We start from the raw sequence: 15,616 nt of genomic DNA, 5'->3' as shown, positions 1-15,616 counted from the left end.
GGACTACCTGTAACCCGTTAACACATACTGCTTGACTGTGGGGACATGACAGTGTCAAGAATATCTCCTTAAAGACTTTTCTGGTTTTTTGTTTTTTTTTAAGGACCAAGAACGTGCAGAAAAACTTCAGAAGCTGCAAGCTGAGCAGGAGGAGAAGAGACAACTGAAAAAGGAAGCCAAAGCTGCCAGAGAACGTGCCCGCGAGGAGGCGAAGAGGAAGAAAGAAGAAGAGAAGGAGCTGAAGGATAAAGAAAGGAGAGAGAAAAAGGAGAAAGACGAAAAGGAGAAAGCTGAAAAACAACGAGCAAAAGAAGAAAAACGGAAAGAGAGACAGGAAGCCCTGGAGTAAGTAAATTATCACATGGGACAGTATTTAATATTTATCTCTTACGCCTATGTAGGGGGGTGGGTCTATACCAGTGGTTCTCAACCTTTTTAATGCCGCGACCCCCCCCAACCGGTCGTAAGTCGAGGACTACTCAACCGGTCGTAAGTCGAGGACTACTCAACTGGTGCAGCACCGTTTGCAGAATGGGACTTTTGGCGGGCTCAGCAGGGCAGAGACAGCCTGGACAATTCCTATTGGCTTTTGAAAGCCAAGAGAATTAGACTCTATTCAAGAGAGTCTATTCTATTGGCTTTCAAAAGCCAATAGAATAAAAGGGAGTAGCACAGCTAAGGAAAAGGGGGGGAAATGGCGGACTGCGTTGTTTGGTGACCCCCGTGAAATGGTCGTTCGACCCCAAATGGGGTCCTGACCCACAGGTTGAGAACCACTGTTCTATACATATGTTGTATATAGTATGTTTAGGTGTGTGTCATGTATGTGTTTCACTTTGAGAGCAGCGGGCAACTAAATTTCATTTTTGATGTGTGCCGTTGTGCCCACAGTAAAAAAATGACAATAAAGATTATCTTATCTGATATGCTGGGTTTCTGCTACCTGGACTTGGCTGCTGTTTTCTCTTGATAGGATCGTATTCTACTGATTGGCTGCTTTGCTTTAATGCTGATCTTCCTTCTTTCCTTCCTTCCTTCCTTCCTTCCTTCCTTCCTTCCTTCCTTCCTTCCTTCCTTCCTTCCTTCCTTCCTTCCTATCTCACCCACATGATCTGTGCTCCATTGCAATTTGCTATCCAGTTATGGATATTTTCAAGGATGCCTTTTGGACTTCTTGATCGTAAAATGGATTTGAATTAGAAATTCAGATGGAAGCTTTTCCCACAAAAAGTGCCTTTTAAACAAAGGATCTGCGAAATGTTCCTGGACTGGAACACCCTTATCCCGTGTTTTGGGGCCTGGAGACTATCTGAGTCATGTTTGAATGCTCCCGATGCTGTTTTTTTTTTTTTTTGTAAACCCGGACTATATTTTCCTAAACCTGGGTTTTATTTTTGAAGGGCAAAATTAGAAGAGAAAAGAAAAAAAGAAGAAGAAAAACGCTTAAAAGAGGAAGAGAAGGTAAAAACAGCAGCACTTTTTTGGGGGGTTGTTCTATTTCAGCAAGAATGCAGAGCTCAAAAGACGTGCTTTTGACATCACACAATGTTTGCCTTCTCTGTGTTAAAGGAGGCTTTGTCTGCAGTAAGGTTCTTCATCTTCATCATGGTATAGGGTTTCCTGCCTGAGCAGGGGGTTGGACTAGATCAGTGGTTCTCAACCTTTTTAATGCCGTGAACCTCCCCCCAACCGATTGTAAGTCGAGGACTACTCAACTGGTGCAGCACCGTTTGCAGAATGGGACTTTTGGCGGGCTCAGCAGGGCAGAGACAGCCTGGACAATTCCTATGGGCTTTTGAAAGCCAATAGAATTAGGCTCTATTCAAGAGCGTCTATTCTATTGGCTTTCAAAAGCCAATAGAATAAAAGGGAGTAGCACAGCTAAGGACAAGGGGGGGGGGGGAAATGGCGGACTGCGTTGTTTGGTGACCCCCGTGAAATGGCCGTTTGGCCCCAAATGGGGTCCCGACCCACAGGTTGAGAACCACTGGACTAGACGACCTCCAAGGTCCCTTCCAACTTTATTATTATTATTATCATCATCATCATCTTATGGATGGTAACTTATAATCTCGTCAATTTTCTGATTCTAGCGCCTCAAAGCAGAAAAGGCAGAAATCACCCGGTTCTTTCAAAAACCAAAAACCCAGCCTGCTCCAAAAGTAAGTCTTCTCATCATTTTTGTATACCGTTGAGGTGTTCAAAGCTATTAGTGTTTTTCCTGGCTAATACCATAAAAATACCTGAATTAGAAGGTCGTCATGAGGTTTGGGAACGACTTTGCTTTGAGCAGCAAAATGCTGGCCTTAGAATGGTAATATATTTCAGGGTGGAGGTTCATTCTCCGAGCTTTTGTGGGTTGGTTTCTGAACGTTTCGCTACCAGGCTAGGTAACATCTTCAGCGGAGTGTGGAGGGTGTCAAGGTCGGTGTTTTTCTGTTTACAAGGGCTTCAGGTATGGGTATGTAGCATATTTTTTTTCCGAAGGGTGTGGTTTTTCTGGGCTTCAAAGATGAAACGTCCCTCTCAGGTTACGAACAGCGTGATAAAAGTTTGGCCTCTCGTTTTCAGACTCTCGCGGGCTGGTGTGGAAAGTTTGCTCCCTTTGAGATCAAGGAGAACATGGTCCTCGCTCCGCTTTGCCGGGTGCCCTTTGATCAGGACCTCTTCGACCGAGTAGACCGGTCCGTGCAAGAGCAGAGCGGCGACTCTTCTTTCTTGGAAGAACTGAAGGGTCGGGATCCTAGGAAATCGGAGCCCACCCTTGTCGGCAGCCCCGATGCTGACGGGATTAATAGGTGAGTTAACCTTCGTGGGAAGGAGGTCCATCCTAGGACAGACGTGGCTTTAGCACAGTGGTTCTCAACCTTTGGGTCGGGACCCCATTTGGGGTCGAACGACCATTTCACGGGGGTCGCCAAACAACGCAGTCCACCATTTTTTCCCCCTTTTCCTTGGCTGTGCTACTCCCTTTTATTCTATTGGCTTTTGAAAGCCAATAGAATAGACTCTCTTGAATAGAGTCTACTTCTATTGGCTTTCAAAAGCCAATAGGAATTGTCTAGGCTGTCTCTGCCCTGCTGAGCCCGCCAAAAGTCCCATTCTGCAAACGGTGCTGCACCAGTTGAGTAGTCCTCGACGTACGACTGGTTGAGTAGTCCTCGACTTAACGACCGGTTGGGGGTCGCAGCATTAAAAAGGTTGAGAACTATTGCTTTAGCAAAACACTTGGGATAAAAATAATGGTTCAAGAACAGAAGGACAATAGCAATCGCACTTAGACTTATCGTATATACCGTTTCACAGAGCTTTACAGCCCTCTCTAAATAGTTTGCTAAATCAGCCTATTGGCCCCTAACAATCTGGATCCTTCTTTTTACCAGCCTCAGAAGGATGGAAGGCTGAGTCAACCTTGAGCCGGTCAGGATCGAACTGCTGGCAGTGAGCAGAGTCAGCTTGCAATGCTGCATTCTAACCACTGGGAAGGAAGGGAAGGAAGGAAGGAAGGAAGGAAGGAAGGAAGGAAGGAAGGAAGGAAGGAAGGAAGGAAGGAAGGTTAATAGCAATAGCACATAGACTTATATACCCCTTCACAGTGCTTTACAGCCCTCTCTAAATAGTTTACTAAGTCAGTCTATTGTTGCCCCCACAACAATCTGGGTCCTCATTTTATCCACCTCGGAAGGAGAGAAGGCTGAGTCCACCTTAAGCTGGTCAGGATCGAGCTGCTGGCAGTGGGCAGAGTCAGCCTTCAATGCTGCATTCTAACCACTGGGAGGAAAGGAAGGAAGGAAGGAAGGAAGGAAGGAAGGAAGGAAGGAAGGAAGGAAGGAAGGAAGGAAGGAAGGTTAATAGCAATAGCACATCGAGCTGCTGGCAGTGGGCAGAGTCAGCCTGCAATGCTGCATTCTAACCCTACCTTCTCTGCGCCACCAGATAAGCGCTCCTGGGATTTAAGGAGGGTGTCAACGCTGCAAATCTTGTATATTCTTGCTTTTGACAATATGCAGAATTGTCTGGTAATTATGGGGTTAATACAGAGCAGAAGGTGGGGGGGTTTGGGGGTAAAGCCCCGGAAAGAAAGAGGAAGAAAACCTTTGACCTTCACACTAATTGGATAATGTGAGATATGACAGGCTAATTTAGGGAGGGAACATGCTGATAATTGAACTGCTCAGAGGAAGAGAACTTAGATCCTAGCATCCCTCCGTTGTGCCTGTGCCGGACATTTTGTAACAAGAAAAGACTTTTAGGAAAATCAATGCCTGGAAGTTCTTTGGAATGTTTCATTAGCTGGAACCACAACAGAGGGTGAGGTCTCCACCACTTCCTCCTCAAAGGGGCTCCACCCCAGCCACTCTCTTAACTCCACCCCCAACTTCAGTTGCTGGTTCCACCCCAGGCCGTGATGCTTCGGGTGGAAAGGCCAGCCAGGAGACCTGCTGCCTTCTCCGACTGGAGCGTCACGGCTTCTCTAACCTGACACAAATGAATAGCGGCAGCACGAAGACTTATATACCGCTTCACACTGCTTTACAGCCCTCTCTGAGCGGTTTACAGAGTCAGCCTCTTGCCCCCCAACAATCTGGGTCCTCATTTTACCGACCTCGGAAGAGTGCCTGACATTTTATGCGTCCAGTATAGAAAGCTCCAGTTCTCTTCCCCTCTCACTGGTCTCCCACCCCTTCCCCATTTCTCTTTGATCTGGAGCGCTTTGCAGGACACAGCTTCCTTAACGTTCGCTGTCTCTTTTTTTTTTAATCTGTGACGTTCACCGTTTCAATTTTAATTGGAGCCTCTCCAAAGCAGTGTTTCTCAACCTTGACCATTTTAAGGCGTGTGGACTTCAACTCCCAGAATTCCACAGCCAGCATTGCTGGCTGTGGAATTCTGGGAGTTGAAGTCCACACGCCTTAAAATGGTCAAGGTTGAGAAACACTGCTCTAAAGAAACGGACAAAAGTCACTTTCTTGTTAGTCAAGCATTATCATCATATTGTGTTTCTCTGAAAAATAAGATTGGGTCTTATATTCATTTTTGCTCCCAAAATACACATTAGGCCTTATTTTCTGGTTAGGGCTTATATTTTGGGAAAATACGATACTAAATACGTCCGTCTGGCTGATAATCTGAACTGGGGCTTATTTTGGGGGTGGTGCCTTATATTACGAGCATCCTGAAAAAAATCATGCTGGGGTATATTTTCCGGCTGGGTCTTATTTTCAGGGAAATACGGCAGCACTAATTAGGAACTTGGTTTTAATGGAGCACAAGGGCGACTTTCAGCTCCCCTTCCCCCCCCTTGCCCCCTTCTCCCTCCAACTGGAACCCCAGGGGGCAACTTCCAAGGCTGAGCACGCTGTTTTTCGGTTCAACAGCGATGTCGTTATTGTGGGTAGCAGCCAGGCAGAAGATGTGCCTGAAAGGAAGAAATTTGGAAGAATGAAGTTACTGCAGTTCTGTGAGAATCATCGGCCTGCCTACTGGGGCACGTGGAACAAGAGGTCTTCCTCAATAAGGCCCAGAAACCCTTGGGCCAAAGATATGGTAAGCTCGGAACATTACATCCCTTAGGGCAGGGGTAGGCAACCTTGGCCCTTTTATGACTGGTGGACTTCAACTCCCGGAATTCCTGAGCCAGCCATGCTGAGGGGAAAGGGAGAGGTTTCCAAGCTGAGCCATGCTGGCTCTGGAATTCTGGGAATTGAAGTCCACGAGTCATAAAAGGGCCAAGGTTGCCTATCTCTGATCTAGGTGTATCTATCATCTGTCTGTCTGTCAATCATCTAGGTCAGGGATAGGGAACCTTGGCTCTATCTATTTATCTATCTATCTATCTATCTATCTATCTATCTATCTATCTATCTATCTATCTATCTATCATCTAGGATAGGGGTAGGCAACCTTGGCTCTTTTATGACTCATGGACCAACTCCCAGAATTCCTGAGCCAGCCTGGCTCAGCTTGGAAACCTCTCCCTTTCCACTCAGCGTGGCTGGCTCAGGAATTCTGGGAGTTGAAGTCCACCAGTCATAAAAGCCAAGGTTGCCTATCCCTGCCTTATATTCTTCATACAGGTTAAAAGGCCGCTGGGGCCAAGGGGATATTAATGGAAGGAGAGTAAATCTTATGTGGAAAGAAAGCATCCCAAGCTAGCTGGGGAATTCTGGGAGTTGAAGCGCACAAGTCTTAAAGTTGCTACATTTGGAGAACCCCGGTCTGGGCATCTTGCACTATAGCAGCAGATTGAATAACAATAAACAGAGTTGGAAGGGACCTCGGAGGTCATCTAGTCCAACCCCCTGCTCAAGGTTCAGGAAACCCTACACCGTTTCAGACAAACGGTTCTCCGGCGTCTTCTTAAAAGCCTCCAATAATGGAGCGGCCACAACTTCTGGTGACAAGCCGTTCCACTGGTTGATTGTTCTAATAGTCAGGAAGTTTCTCCTTAGTTCCAGGTTGGTTAGTTTCCATCCATTGTTTCTTGTCCTGCCTTCAGCTGCTTTGGAGAATAGGTGGACCCCCCATCTTTTGGGGGGCAGCCCCTCAAATATTGGGGTTTACTGGCTTCTAGGATCCTTTTCAGCTCTTCTGTGTTTCTACTTTGTCGTTAATACTGTTTTCAGCCAACGTCTCTCCCCACCCCCTTTGGCCAGCCCTTGAAGCCCTCTTGCTGAGCTTCCACTGTCTTGCTTCTTTCTTGCAGAAGCTGCTGGACTATGAAGTGGAGAGCGATGAAGAGTGGGAGGAGGAGGAGCCGGGCGAGTCCCTCTCTCACAGCGAAGGGGTAAGTGCTTCTTCGAAGAGAAGAAAACTCTCGGGGAGAGAAAGTCACCACCCTACGTTGTCTTTGTGATTGAAACGTTGAAGACAACATTTGGAATCAAACACGGAAATTGGCCATCCACAGCTCCCCTGTCTTGATGCTCTGGAACACGGGTGGGCAATTAATCTTCCCAAGGGGCCACATGTGAAATGGACTGTTGTGGGGGGCTGAACCAATAGGACCCACACAGACTCTCTCTGTCAGGGAGATGGATGGATGGATGGATGGATGGATGGATGGATAGATAGATAGAGATGATAGGTAGGTAGGAGGTAGATAGATAGATAGATAGATAGATAGATAGATAGATAGATAGATAGATAGATAGATATGGATGGGATGGATGGATGGATAGATGATAGATAGATAGATAGATAGATAGATAGATAGATATGGATGATAGATAGATAGATAGATAGATAGATAGATAGATAGATAGATAGATAGATAGATAGATAGATAGATAGATATGGATGGGATGGATGGATGGATGGATAGATGATAGAGATGATAGATAGATAGATAGATATGGATGATAGATAGATAGATAGATAGATAGATAGATAGATAGATAGATAGATAGATAGATAGATAGATAGATATGGATGATAGATAGATAGATAGATAGATAGATAGATAGATAGATAGATAGATAGATAGATAGATAGATATGGATGGGATGGATGGATGGATGGATAGAAGATAGAGATGATAGATAGATAGATAGATAGATAGATAGATAGATAGATAGATAGATAGAGATGGGATGGATGGATGGATGGATGGATAGATGATAGAGATGATAGATAGATAGATAGATAGATAGATAGATAGATAGATAGATAGATAGATAGATAGATAGGGATGGATGGTTGGTGGATGGATGGATGATAGAGATGATAGATAGATAGATAGATAGATAGATAATAGATAGATAGATAGATATGGATGGGATGGATGGATGGATAGATGATAGAGATGATAGATAGATAGATAGATAGATAGATAGATAGATAGATAGATAGATAGATAGATAGATAGAGATGGGATGGATGGATGGATGGATAGATGATAGAGATGATAGGTAGATAGATAGATAGATAGATATGGATGAGATGGATGGATGGATGGATAGATGATAGAGATGATAGATAGATAGATAGATAGATAGATAGATAGATAGATAGATAGATAGATAGATAGGGATGGATGGTTGGTGGATGGATGGATGATAGAGATGATAGATAGATTGATAGATAGATAGATAGATAGATAGATAGATAGATAGATAGATAGATAGATAGATAGATAATAGATAGATAGGGATGGATGGATAGATGGATGGATAGTAGATGGATGGATTATAATGATAGATAGATGGATGGATAGATAGATAGATAGATAGATAGATAGATAGATAGATAGATAGATAGATAGATAGATAGTCAGACAGACAGGGATGGATGGATGGATGGATGGATGATAGGTAGGATAGGTAGGTAGGTAGGTAGATGGATGGATGGATAGATAGGTATGAGCAGTGTGGTGGCCTAGTAGTGAAGACACTCGCCTCTCACTTGGAAGGTCAAGAGTTCAATCCTAGGTAGCAGCAGATGATTTCTCTCCTACAGCACAAAGAAAAAAACACCTGCAGCGAACTCCGTGTGGCATCAGGAAGGATATCCGGCCAGTAAATACTCAGCTCTATCCAGTCACCCTGACTCTAACCTGAATTAAGGATTACAGAATTGTAAAAAGGGGATGGACGGACAGATAGACAGATTACCGTGAGCACAGATTCACAAACATAAATTGAAGAAAATAAATACATAGCAGTTGCTTTTGAAATAAAAACAATGCAGCTGTATTGCGTGCACGGAGTATGTATTTACCTATTGACCTCAAATGACCCAGAGAGGGACAGCCCAAGGGCCAGATGTGGCCCAGGAGCTATAAAACGCCCAGATCTGCTCTGGAAGGAGATGATTGGCGCCGTGTCTAACAGTTATAGCCAGAAAGATTTCTTAACGTTCAATTGTGTCCAGTTATCGGAGGCTGCCGGTGAAGTTCCTGCTTTTTTTCTCAGCAAGGTTTTTTTTTTAGAAGTGGCTTGCCATTGCTTCCTTCCTAGGGCTGAGAGAAAGGGATTGGTTGCCCAGCTGATTTAGTACCTATGGCAGGACTAGAACTCACAGCCTCCTGCTTTCTAGCCTAAGGCCTTAACTGATTCTCCAGCATGGTTAATCTTGACTTGGCATCAAGATCTATTATATCTGGGGGGTGAAAAACACGAATCAAACCAGTTCTGATTTGTGATTTTCCAACTGCTGCTGCCTTGTAATTGGAACCTATCTCTTCCTTCAAGCTCTGATATACCTGAAGGCCGGCACAGACCTCTTGAGAGAGGGGAGGGTGGGGAGGAGAGAAGGGGGAAAGGAGCATCCTTAAATGGGAGAGGTGCATATCTTTCAAAAAACGGCAAATATCAGCAATTCTCTTGACACAACAGATTCCTTTCGCTTCCCAATTCTCTCTTTTTTTCAGCTGAAGTTGTTTGTTAAAAAATGATGCTTTTCCAAACCTGCTTTGTAATCTGCTCCTGTTTTCCTGTCGTTCAGGATGAGGAAGAAGATGGAGGAGAGGAGGAAGATGAGGACGATGGGTTTTTTGTTCCCCATGGATACCTTTCGGAGGACGAAGGCGTGAGTGAAGTAAGTCCCGAAGAGAAGGGGGGATTTTCCTAAGAGGCTGGAAAAATGAGCTATTTAGTAGAGGTTGATCTACTGGTAACAATGTACTAGTCCTCGGGATTGTTGTTATTGCGAAGTCGTGTCCGACCCATCGCGACCCCATGGACAACGTTCCTCCAGGCCTTCCTATCCTCTACCATCTTCTGGAGTCCATTTAAGCTCACATCTTCAGTGACTGCATCCAGCCACCTCCTTCTCTGTCATCCCCTTCTCTTGCCCTCCATCTTTCCCAGCATCAGGCTCTTCTCCAGTGAGTCCTTCCTTCTCATTAGGTGGCCAAAGTACTTGAGTTTCAACTTCAGGATCTGGCCTTCTAAAGAGCAGTCGGGATTGATCTCTTCTAGGACTGACCGGTTTGAACGCCTTGCAGTCCAGGGGACTCGCAAGAGTCTTCCCCAGCACCAGAGTTCAAAGGCCTCAATTCTTTGGCGCTCAGCCCATAATATCGACACTACATAATCAAAGCCAAAAACTGAATTCCTCTCCCCTGGGCACATAGAATCAAAGCACAATTCCCTCCTCCAATTAACAATCATAAATCACATTCCCCAATTAGCTTGAAGTGCAGGCTTCCTCTCCAGCTCTCCAGCCCGCCAGTTTTTTTATCAGCTCTGATGTCAATAACCTTGATTCTCACGCTAGGTTTAGTGTTGTTATGTCTAGCTGGACTCTCCATTCACACACACACACACCCTCTCAGCATCATCTAACTCAGTGTTTCTCAACCTTGACAATTTTAAGGCATGGGGACTTCAACCCCCAGAATTCCACAGCCAGCAATGCTGGCTATGGAATTCTGGGAGTTGAAGTCCCCATGCCTTAAAATTGTCAAGGTTGAGAAACACTGAATTCTAACTCTAAAAGCAGATGGCTACATTTCCATCTGTTGTCAATGCGAAACATCCGATGTTAGCAGCGTTGACACAGCGCTGATTCACTTAACCACTGTGGCAAAAAAAGGTCACAAAGCGAGGCAAAGCCAAGCCCAGTTGCCTTTGGAGAGAAAGCACCTTTGGGACAGCCATGACTTGGAGGATTGAGATTTCCATAACCTGCTAGAGGAGGCTGGCTGAACCTTTAGAATAATCTTTAGCACGTATTAAGTTGTCAATTGAAACCTTTTATTGTTTCGCGAGTCTGGTGCCGCAACGCTCCGCCTCTTCAATCTCCCCTCTCCCCTCCCTCCTTATCCAGGAACGTGATCCCGAAAACCACAAAGCTCGCCAAAAGCTGAAAGCCAAGGAGTGGGACGAGCTGATCACCAAGGGGAAGAGGTTCCGCGTCTTGCAGCCGGTGAAGATCGGCTGCGTTTGGGAAGGCAAGCCGAGCAGCGCCATCAGCGCCGCAGAAATGGGAGTCCTGCAGCAATTTGAAGCTACTTTCCTGGAGTCCGGCTTTGCCGAGGAAGACTTGATCGAGAAAAGCAACAAAAAGAAGACAAAAGACCAGCAAAGTAAGCGGGCGGGTGGGAGGGAGGAAGCAAAGGATGGCGTTTCCTGCCCAGAACAGGGGGTCCTTTGTGGAAAGTGCAGTGACCATGATGATGATGATGAAGAGGAAGAAGTTGGGAGGGACCTCAGAGGTCATCTAGACCAGGGCTTTTCAACCTTTTCACCCATTGTACCATTTTTAGGATATGGCAATATCCAAGTACCACCAATCACCTAGCAAGGTGTCAAAAACCTGATGACCAAAAAAAAAAGGGGGGGGAGTGATAAAGTACAGGTAGTCCTCGACTTACAACAGTTCGCTTAGTGACTGTTCGAGGTTACAATGGCACTGAAAAAAGTGCCCCCCAAGCCACAGCCGAGCAAGATGCCTGCCTGCCCGCCCGGCGGCACTCTTCCTCCTGTCGGAGGTTTTCATTGTTTTGAGCATTTCGTTGAGGACTGGCAGCAGGGGTGGGGTGGGGGTGTTTGCTTTTTATTCCCCCCGTCTGCTGGGTTGTTGCAGCAGGTTTTGGTCACTTCACATGATCCTGGGACACTGTGACCGTCATAAATATGAATCAGTTGCCAAGCATCTGAATGTAAATCACAAGACCCTGGAGATGCTGCAACATTCCAGCTGATTGGTGCTTCTTCAGGGCTCAGCAGAAGCGCCAGGATCAGCGCCGAGCTCCAGCTGGAGCCTGGCGCTGATCCTGGTGCTTCCGCTGAGCCCTGATAGTCCTGCAGCTCCAGCCGTCTCTCGCTCAGGCTTGTGCTGCCACTGGTTCAGCTCATTCCCCTCCCCCGCTACCCCTTTTCTAGGATGGTCGCGTACCACCCGCCAGGTGCCAATGTACCACAGGTGGTATCCGTACCACTGGTTGAAAAACCCTGGACTAGATTATTATTATTATTATTATGGATCATCGCACAGTCAGCCAGATGTTCAGACTGGATTTGGCGTTTTGTCTACCTATTGAGTCCTTACCCAGGACCTGGGATAGGCAGATGTGGAAGTTTGATGGTATTACAGATATCGTCGCAGGATGGAAGCAGTTCCTAATAAGGCCGCCTTTTGCAATTGACTAATAGCGAATTTGTCAATGCCAGTGGTGTTCAAGTGGTGCTCCAGTTGTTTTGGGATTGCACCCAAGGCGCCTATGACTATTGGTACTACCCTGTCTTGCTTTTGCCACAGTCTTTCTATTTCTATTTGTAGGTCTTTGTATTTTGTGATCTTCTCCAGTTCTTTTATCTTCTCCCGGTTCTTTATTATTTATTTATTATTATTTATTTATTATTATTATATATTATATATTATTTATATTATTATTATCATCATCATCAGATAGATAGACAGACAGACAGATAGATGAAGGTAGATAGAGGTAGGTAGATAAGTAGATAGACAGATAAAGAGAAAGAAAAAAGGAAACGAGGGAAGGGAAGGAAGGAATCTACACATGGAAAAGTGAGTGTGGCTGAGATGAAGCCCTTGCCTCTCTTCCTGGGCTGTCCCAGAATGCCTCTTTTAAAAACCCAAACGATTTCCCGTAAAGGCCAGCGATGCTTGTAGGGCTCCAGCAGCCAGGGACGCTGGACCTTGGTGTGACTTAAGATTCTCCTTTCTGCCTCATTGCAGTTCTGGCCCAGCTGCTCCCGCTACTTCACGGCAACGTGAACGGGAGCAAAGTCATCATTCAGGAGTTCCAGGAATGTTGCCGCTTGGGGTTGCTGTCGGAGCCCAGCAGTCCGGAGCCCTCCCTGGGCAGCGGAGATGCCAGCCCCAAGGTCTGCCAAGGGCAGACTCCGGCCTGCGAGAACGCCCTCCCTTCCAAAGCCAGGCTGAAGAGGATCATCTCCGAGAACTCCGTCTACGAGAAGAGGCCCGAGTATCGGATGTGTTGGTACGTCCACTCCGAGGTCCTGAAGAACTTTGGCCAGGAGCACCTGCCCGTGCCCTGTCAGTGGAACTACAATACCCAGGGTCCATCCGTGGCCAGGGAAGAAGCGGGCGGTTTGCAAGGAGGGGCGGCGGCCCAGACCCCCCCAGTCTCCGCAAAACGGAAGTCAACGCAAAGCATGTCGATAACCAAGTTCATGAGGAGACCTGCGGGGACCGAGCAGGTAAGGATGGCCCCTCCCACTTCGCCTTAGCCAGCTGTGCCACCCTCGTCCTTTGCTTCATGTTTTGTTTAGCAATTGTGGAGATTCAGACTCTCAGGCCCAAATTCACTTAGGGTACGGCCATAATTGAGCCTGGTAATTAAGGTTGCAAAGCTAGTCATCATGTAACTGACCAACTTCACAACCTGTCTGTCTGTCTGTCTGTCTTTATCTCTTTATCTTCCTGTATTTATTTATCTATCTCTTTATATCTATCTTTTATTTTTGTCTGTCTGTCTATATACCTGTCTGTGCCTGCCTGCCTATCTATCTATCTATCTATCTATCTATCTATCTATCTATCTATCTATCTATCTATCTTCTACTTTATCTTTTTCTCTTTATCATCTATCTCTATCTATCATCTATCTTCTTTATCTCTTTATCTTCCTGTATTTATTTATCTATCTCTTTATCTCTATCCTTTATTTCTGTCTGTCTGTCTATATACCTATCTGTCTTGTCTGTCTGTCTGTCTGTCTGTGCCTGCCTGCCTGCCTGCCTGCCTATCTATCTTTTTCTTTCTTTCTTTCTTTCTTTCTTTCTTTCTTTCTTTCTTTCTTTCTTTCTTTCTTTCTTTCTTTCTTTCTTTTTCTTTCTTTCTTTCTTTCTTTCTTTCTTTCTCTTTCTTCTATTTTATCTCTTTTTCTCTTTATCATCTATCATCTATCTTTATCTCTTGATCTATCTATCAATCTATCTATCTTCTTTATCTCTTTATCTTCCTGTATTTATTTATCTATCTCTTTATCTCTATATTTAATTCCTGTCTGTCTATATACCTATCTATCTTGTCTATCTGTCTGTGCCTGCCTGCCTGCCTGCCTATCTTTCTTTTTCTTTCTTTCTTTCTTTTTTCTTTCTTCCTTCCTTCCTTCCTTCCTTCCTTCCTTCCTTTCTTCCTATCGATCTTACTATTTTCATTTTATTGTGACAGTCATTAAACGAGCCCAGTTCTCTTAAAAGAAAACCCCTTGTGAAGTTACTTACAGTTCTCAAGTTGCGACCATAATTAAGCTCGGCAATTATGTCATGACAGCTGTCATCGGAACCGACCCAATTTCACAACCTACTTCGGGCACGAAAAACTCCGATCCGGCTTAGCTTCAGCGTAACCGCTTGGCTTTCGTGAAGCGCCCCTTTGCTAACCACGGATTCGAGAGTCTTTTCTTTTCTAACTGACACCCAAGTTTGACAGGCCTCTTTTTTGTTCAAGACCGAAACCGCAGAGATGGATGGATTTCAGGCAGACACGGAGGAAGAGGATGACGACGAATGCATTATTATAGATGTACAGCCAAATCCAGGCAAGCCGGCTGACTCAGGTAGATCCTTGCTTGTTCAAAGGCCCACAGCCAGAGGGGGGAAATCAAGCTGGCTAAACGTCAGTGTTGCGTAAAAATAAATTCATCGGACCCAACTAAGTTGAGAAAGACCTCCACCCAAATTAGTTGAGACCCACTGCTGGCAGTCCCAGAACAGTCATGTGTATTGAACTGCATATTTTAATTTGTATGAAAAGAACCTTCCAGTGATAGTTTCAGGCATCACAATTCCACCCCCTTGCTCCTTTCTTTCGTCTGTATGGAGACTTCAGATAACTACATGAAAGGTAAATAGCTCTCTTTTGTCATGGTAAGGTTCTTTGATGCTATTTACATTCAAAGTCTCTCTTTGATGTTGCAATAAACACATTCAGCTCCTTAGAAGTCTACTGAAGGAAGTGAGGGCCATAAAGCCCCTTTGTTCTCCCCCTTCTCTCCCTCTTATGGCAGAATCCAGAGAAGGCAGAATTGGGAGTTTCTATATTTGATAATTAAAGATGAAATATAATTGGATTCTGACATCCGGCCCCTCTTAAAAATAAGAGAGATCCACCCGCAAGAAAACAAAACCGGTATAAAAGTTAGTTAGGCTTGTTGGGATACTCTGTGTGAAACTTCTTCAATAGCTTCGGGGCTCTGACATGACGTTTATTTTTGCAAAATCCCCCGGCAAGGGTCTCCCTTCCAGGTGGATTAATTCTGTCTTCTTAAGATGCAAAGTGGGATGGGTCCTTACACCGTGGTGGCGTAGTGGTTAGAGTGCGGTACTGCAGGCTACTTCTGCTGACTCCCGACTGCCAGCCGTTTGGCAGTTCGATCCTGACCGGCTCAAGGTGGACTCAGCCTTCCGTCCTTCCCAGGTCGGCAAAACAGATTTTTGCAGGGCAATAAGCTGACTCTGTAAACCACTTTGAAAGGTCTGTAAAGCACCGCGAAGCAGTATATAAGTCTGAAGCAGTATGTAAGCCTAAGTGCTATTGCTATAAACCAGCAGTGTCAGTTTGGTGTGGTGGTCAAAAGAAAACAGGAGGCTGCGAGTTCTGGTCCTGCCTTAGGGATGAAGCCAACTGGCTGTCCTTGGGCCAGTCCCTCTCTCTCAGCCCCCCAAAAGCAGGCAAG

The 15,616-nt window shown here is 45.4% G+C and overlaps 1 protein-coding gene across 2 annotated transcripts in view; it reads left to right on the top strand.

The window, feature by feature from the left end:
* Nucleotides 1-15,616, top strand: part of CHAF1A (chromatin assembly factor 1 subunit A) — a 40,816-nt gene that overhangs the window by 22,331 nt on the left and 2,869 nt on the right. Inside the window, exons 5-14 of one of the 2 annotated variants that reach the window (XM_039332861.1) lie at nucleotides 104-345; nucleotides 1,401-1,461; nucleotides 2,094-2,162; nucleotides 2,572-2,798; nucleotides 5,379-5,547; nucleotides 6,707-6,787; nucleotides 9,445-9,537; nucleotides 10,771-11,029; nucleotides 12,649-13,133; nucleotides 14,389-14,479. In XM_039332861.1, coding sequence (XP_039188795.1) covers nucleotides 104-345; nucleotides 1,401-1,461; nucleotides 2,094-2,162; nucleotides 2,572-2,798; nucleotides 5,379-5,547; nucleotides 6,707-6,787; nucleotides 9,445-9,537; nucleotides 10,771-11,029; nucleotides 12,649-13,133; nucleotides 14,389-14,479 — 1,777 coding nt within the window. Of the gene's footprint in view, nucleotides 1-103; nucleotides 346-1,400; nucleotides 1,462-2,093; nucleotides 2,163-2,571; nucleotides 2,799-5,378; nucleotides 5,548-6,706; nucleotides 6,788-9,444; nucleotides 9,538-10,770; nucleotides 11,030-12,648; nucleotides 13,134-14,388; nucleotides 14,498-15,616 lie in introns of both variants that reach the window. The other variant, XM_039332859.1, reaches the window with a different exon arrangement.

This window comes from Crotalus tigris, unplaced genomic scaffold (assembly GCF_016545835.1).
Source record: "Crotalus tigris isolate CLP2741 ecotype Arizona unplaced genomic scaffold, ASM1654583v1 scf7180000024465.619267, whole genome shotgun sequence".
Classification (NCBI taxonomy): Eukaryota; Metazoa; Chordata; class Lepidosauria; order Squamata; family Viperidae; genus Crotalus; species Crotalus tigris.
This window is presented reverse-complemented; position numbering and strand designations above follow the sequence as displayed.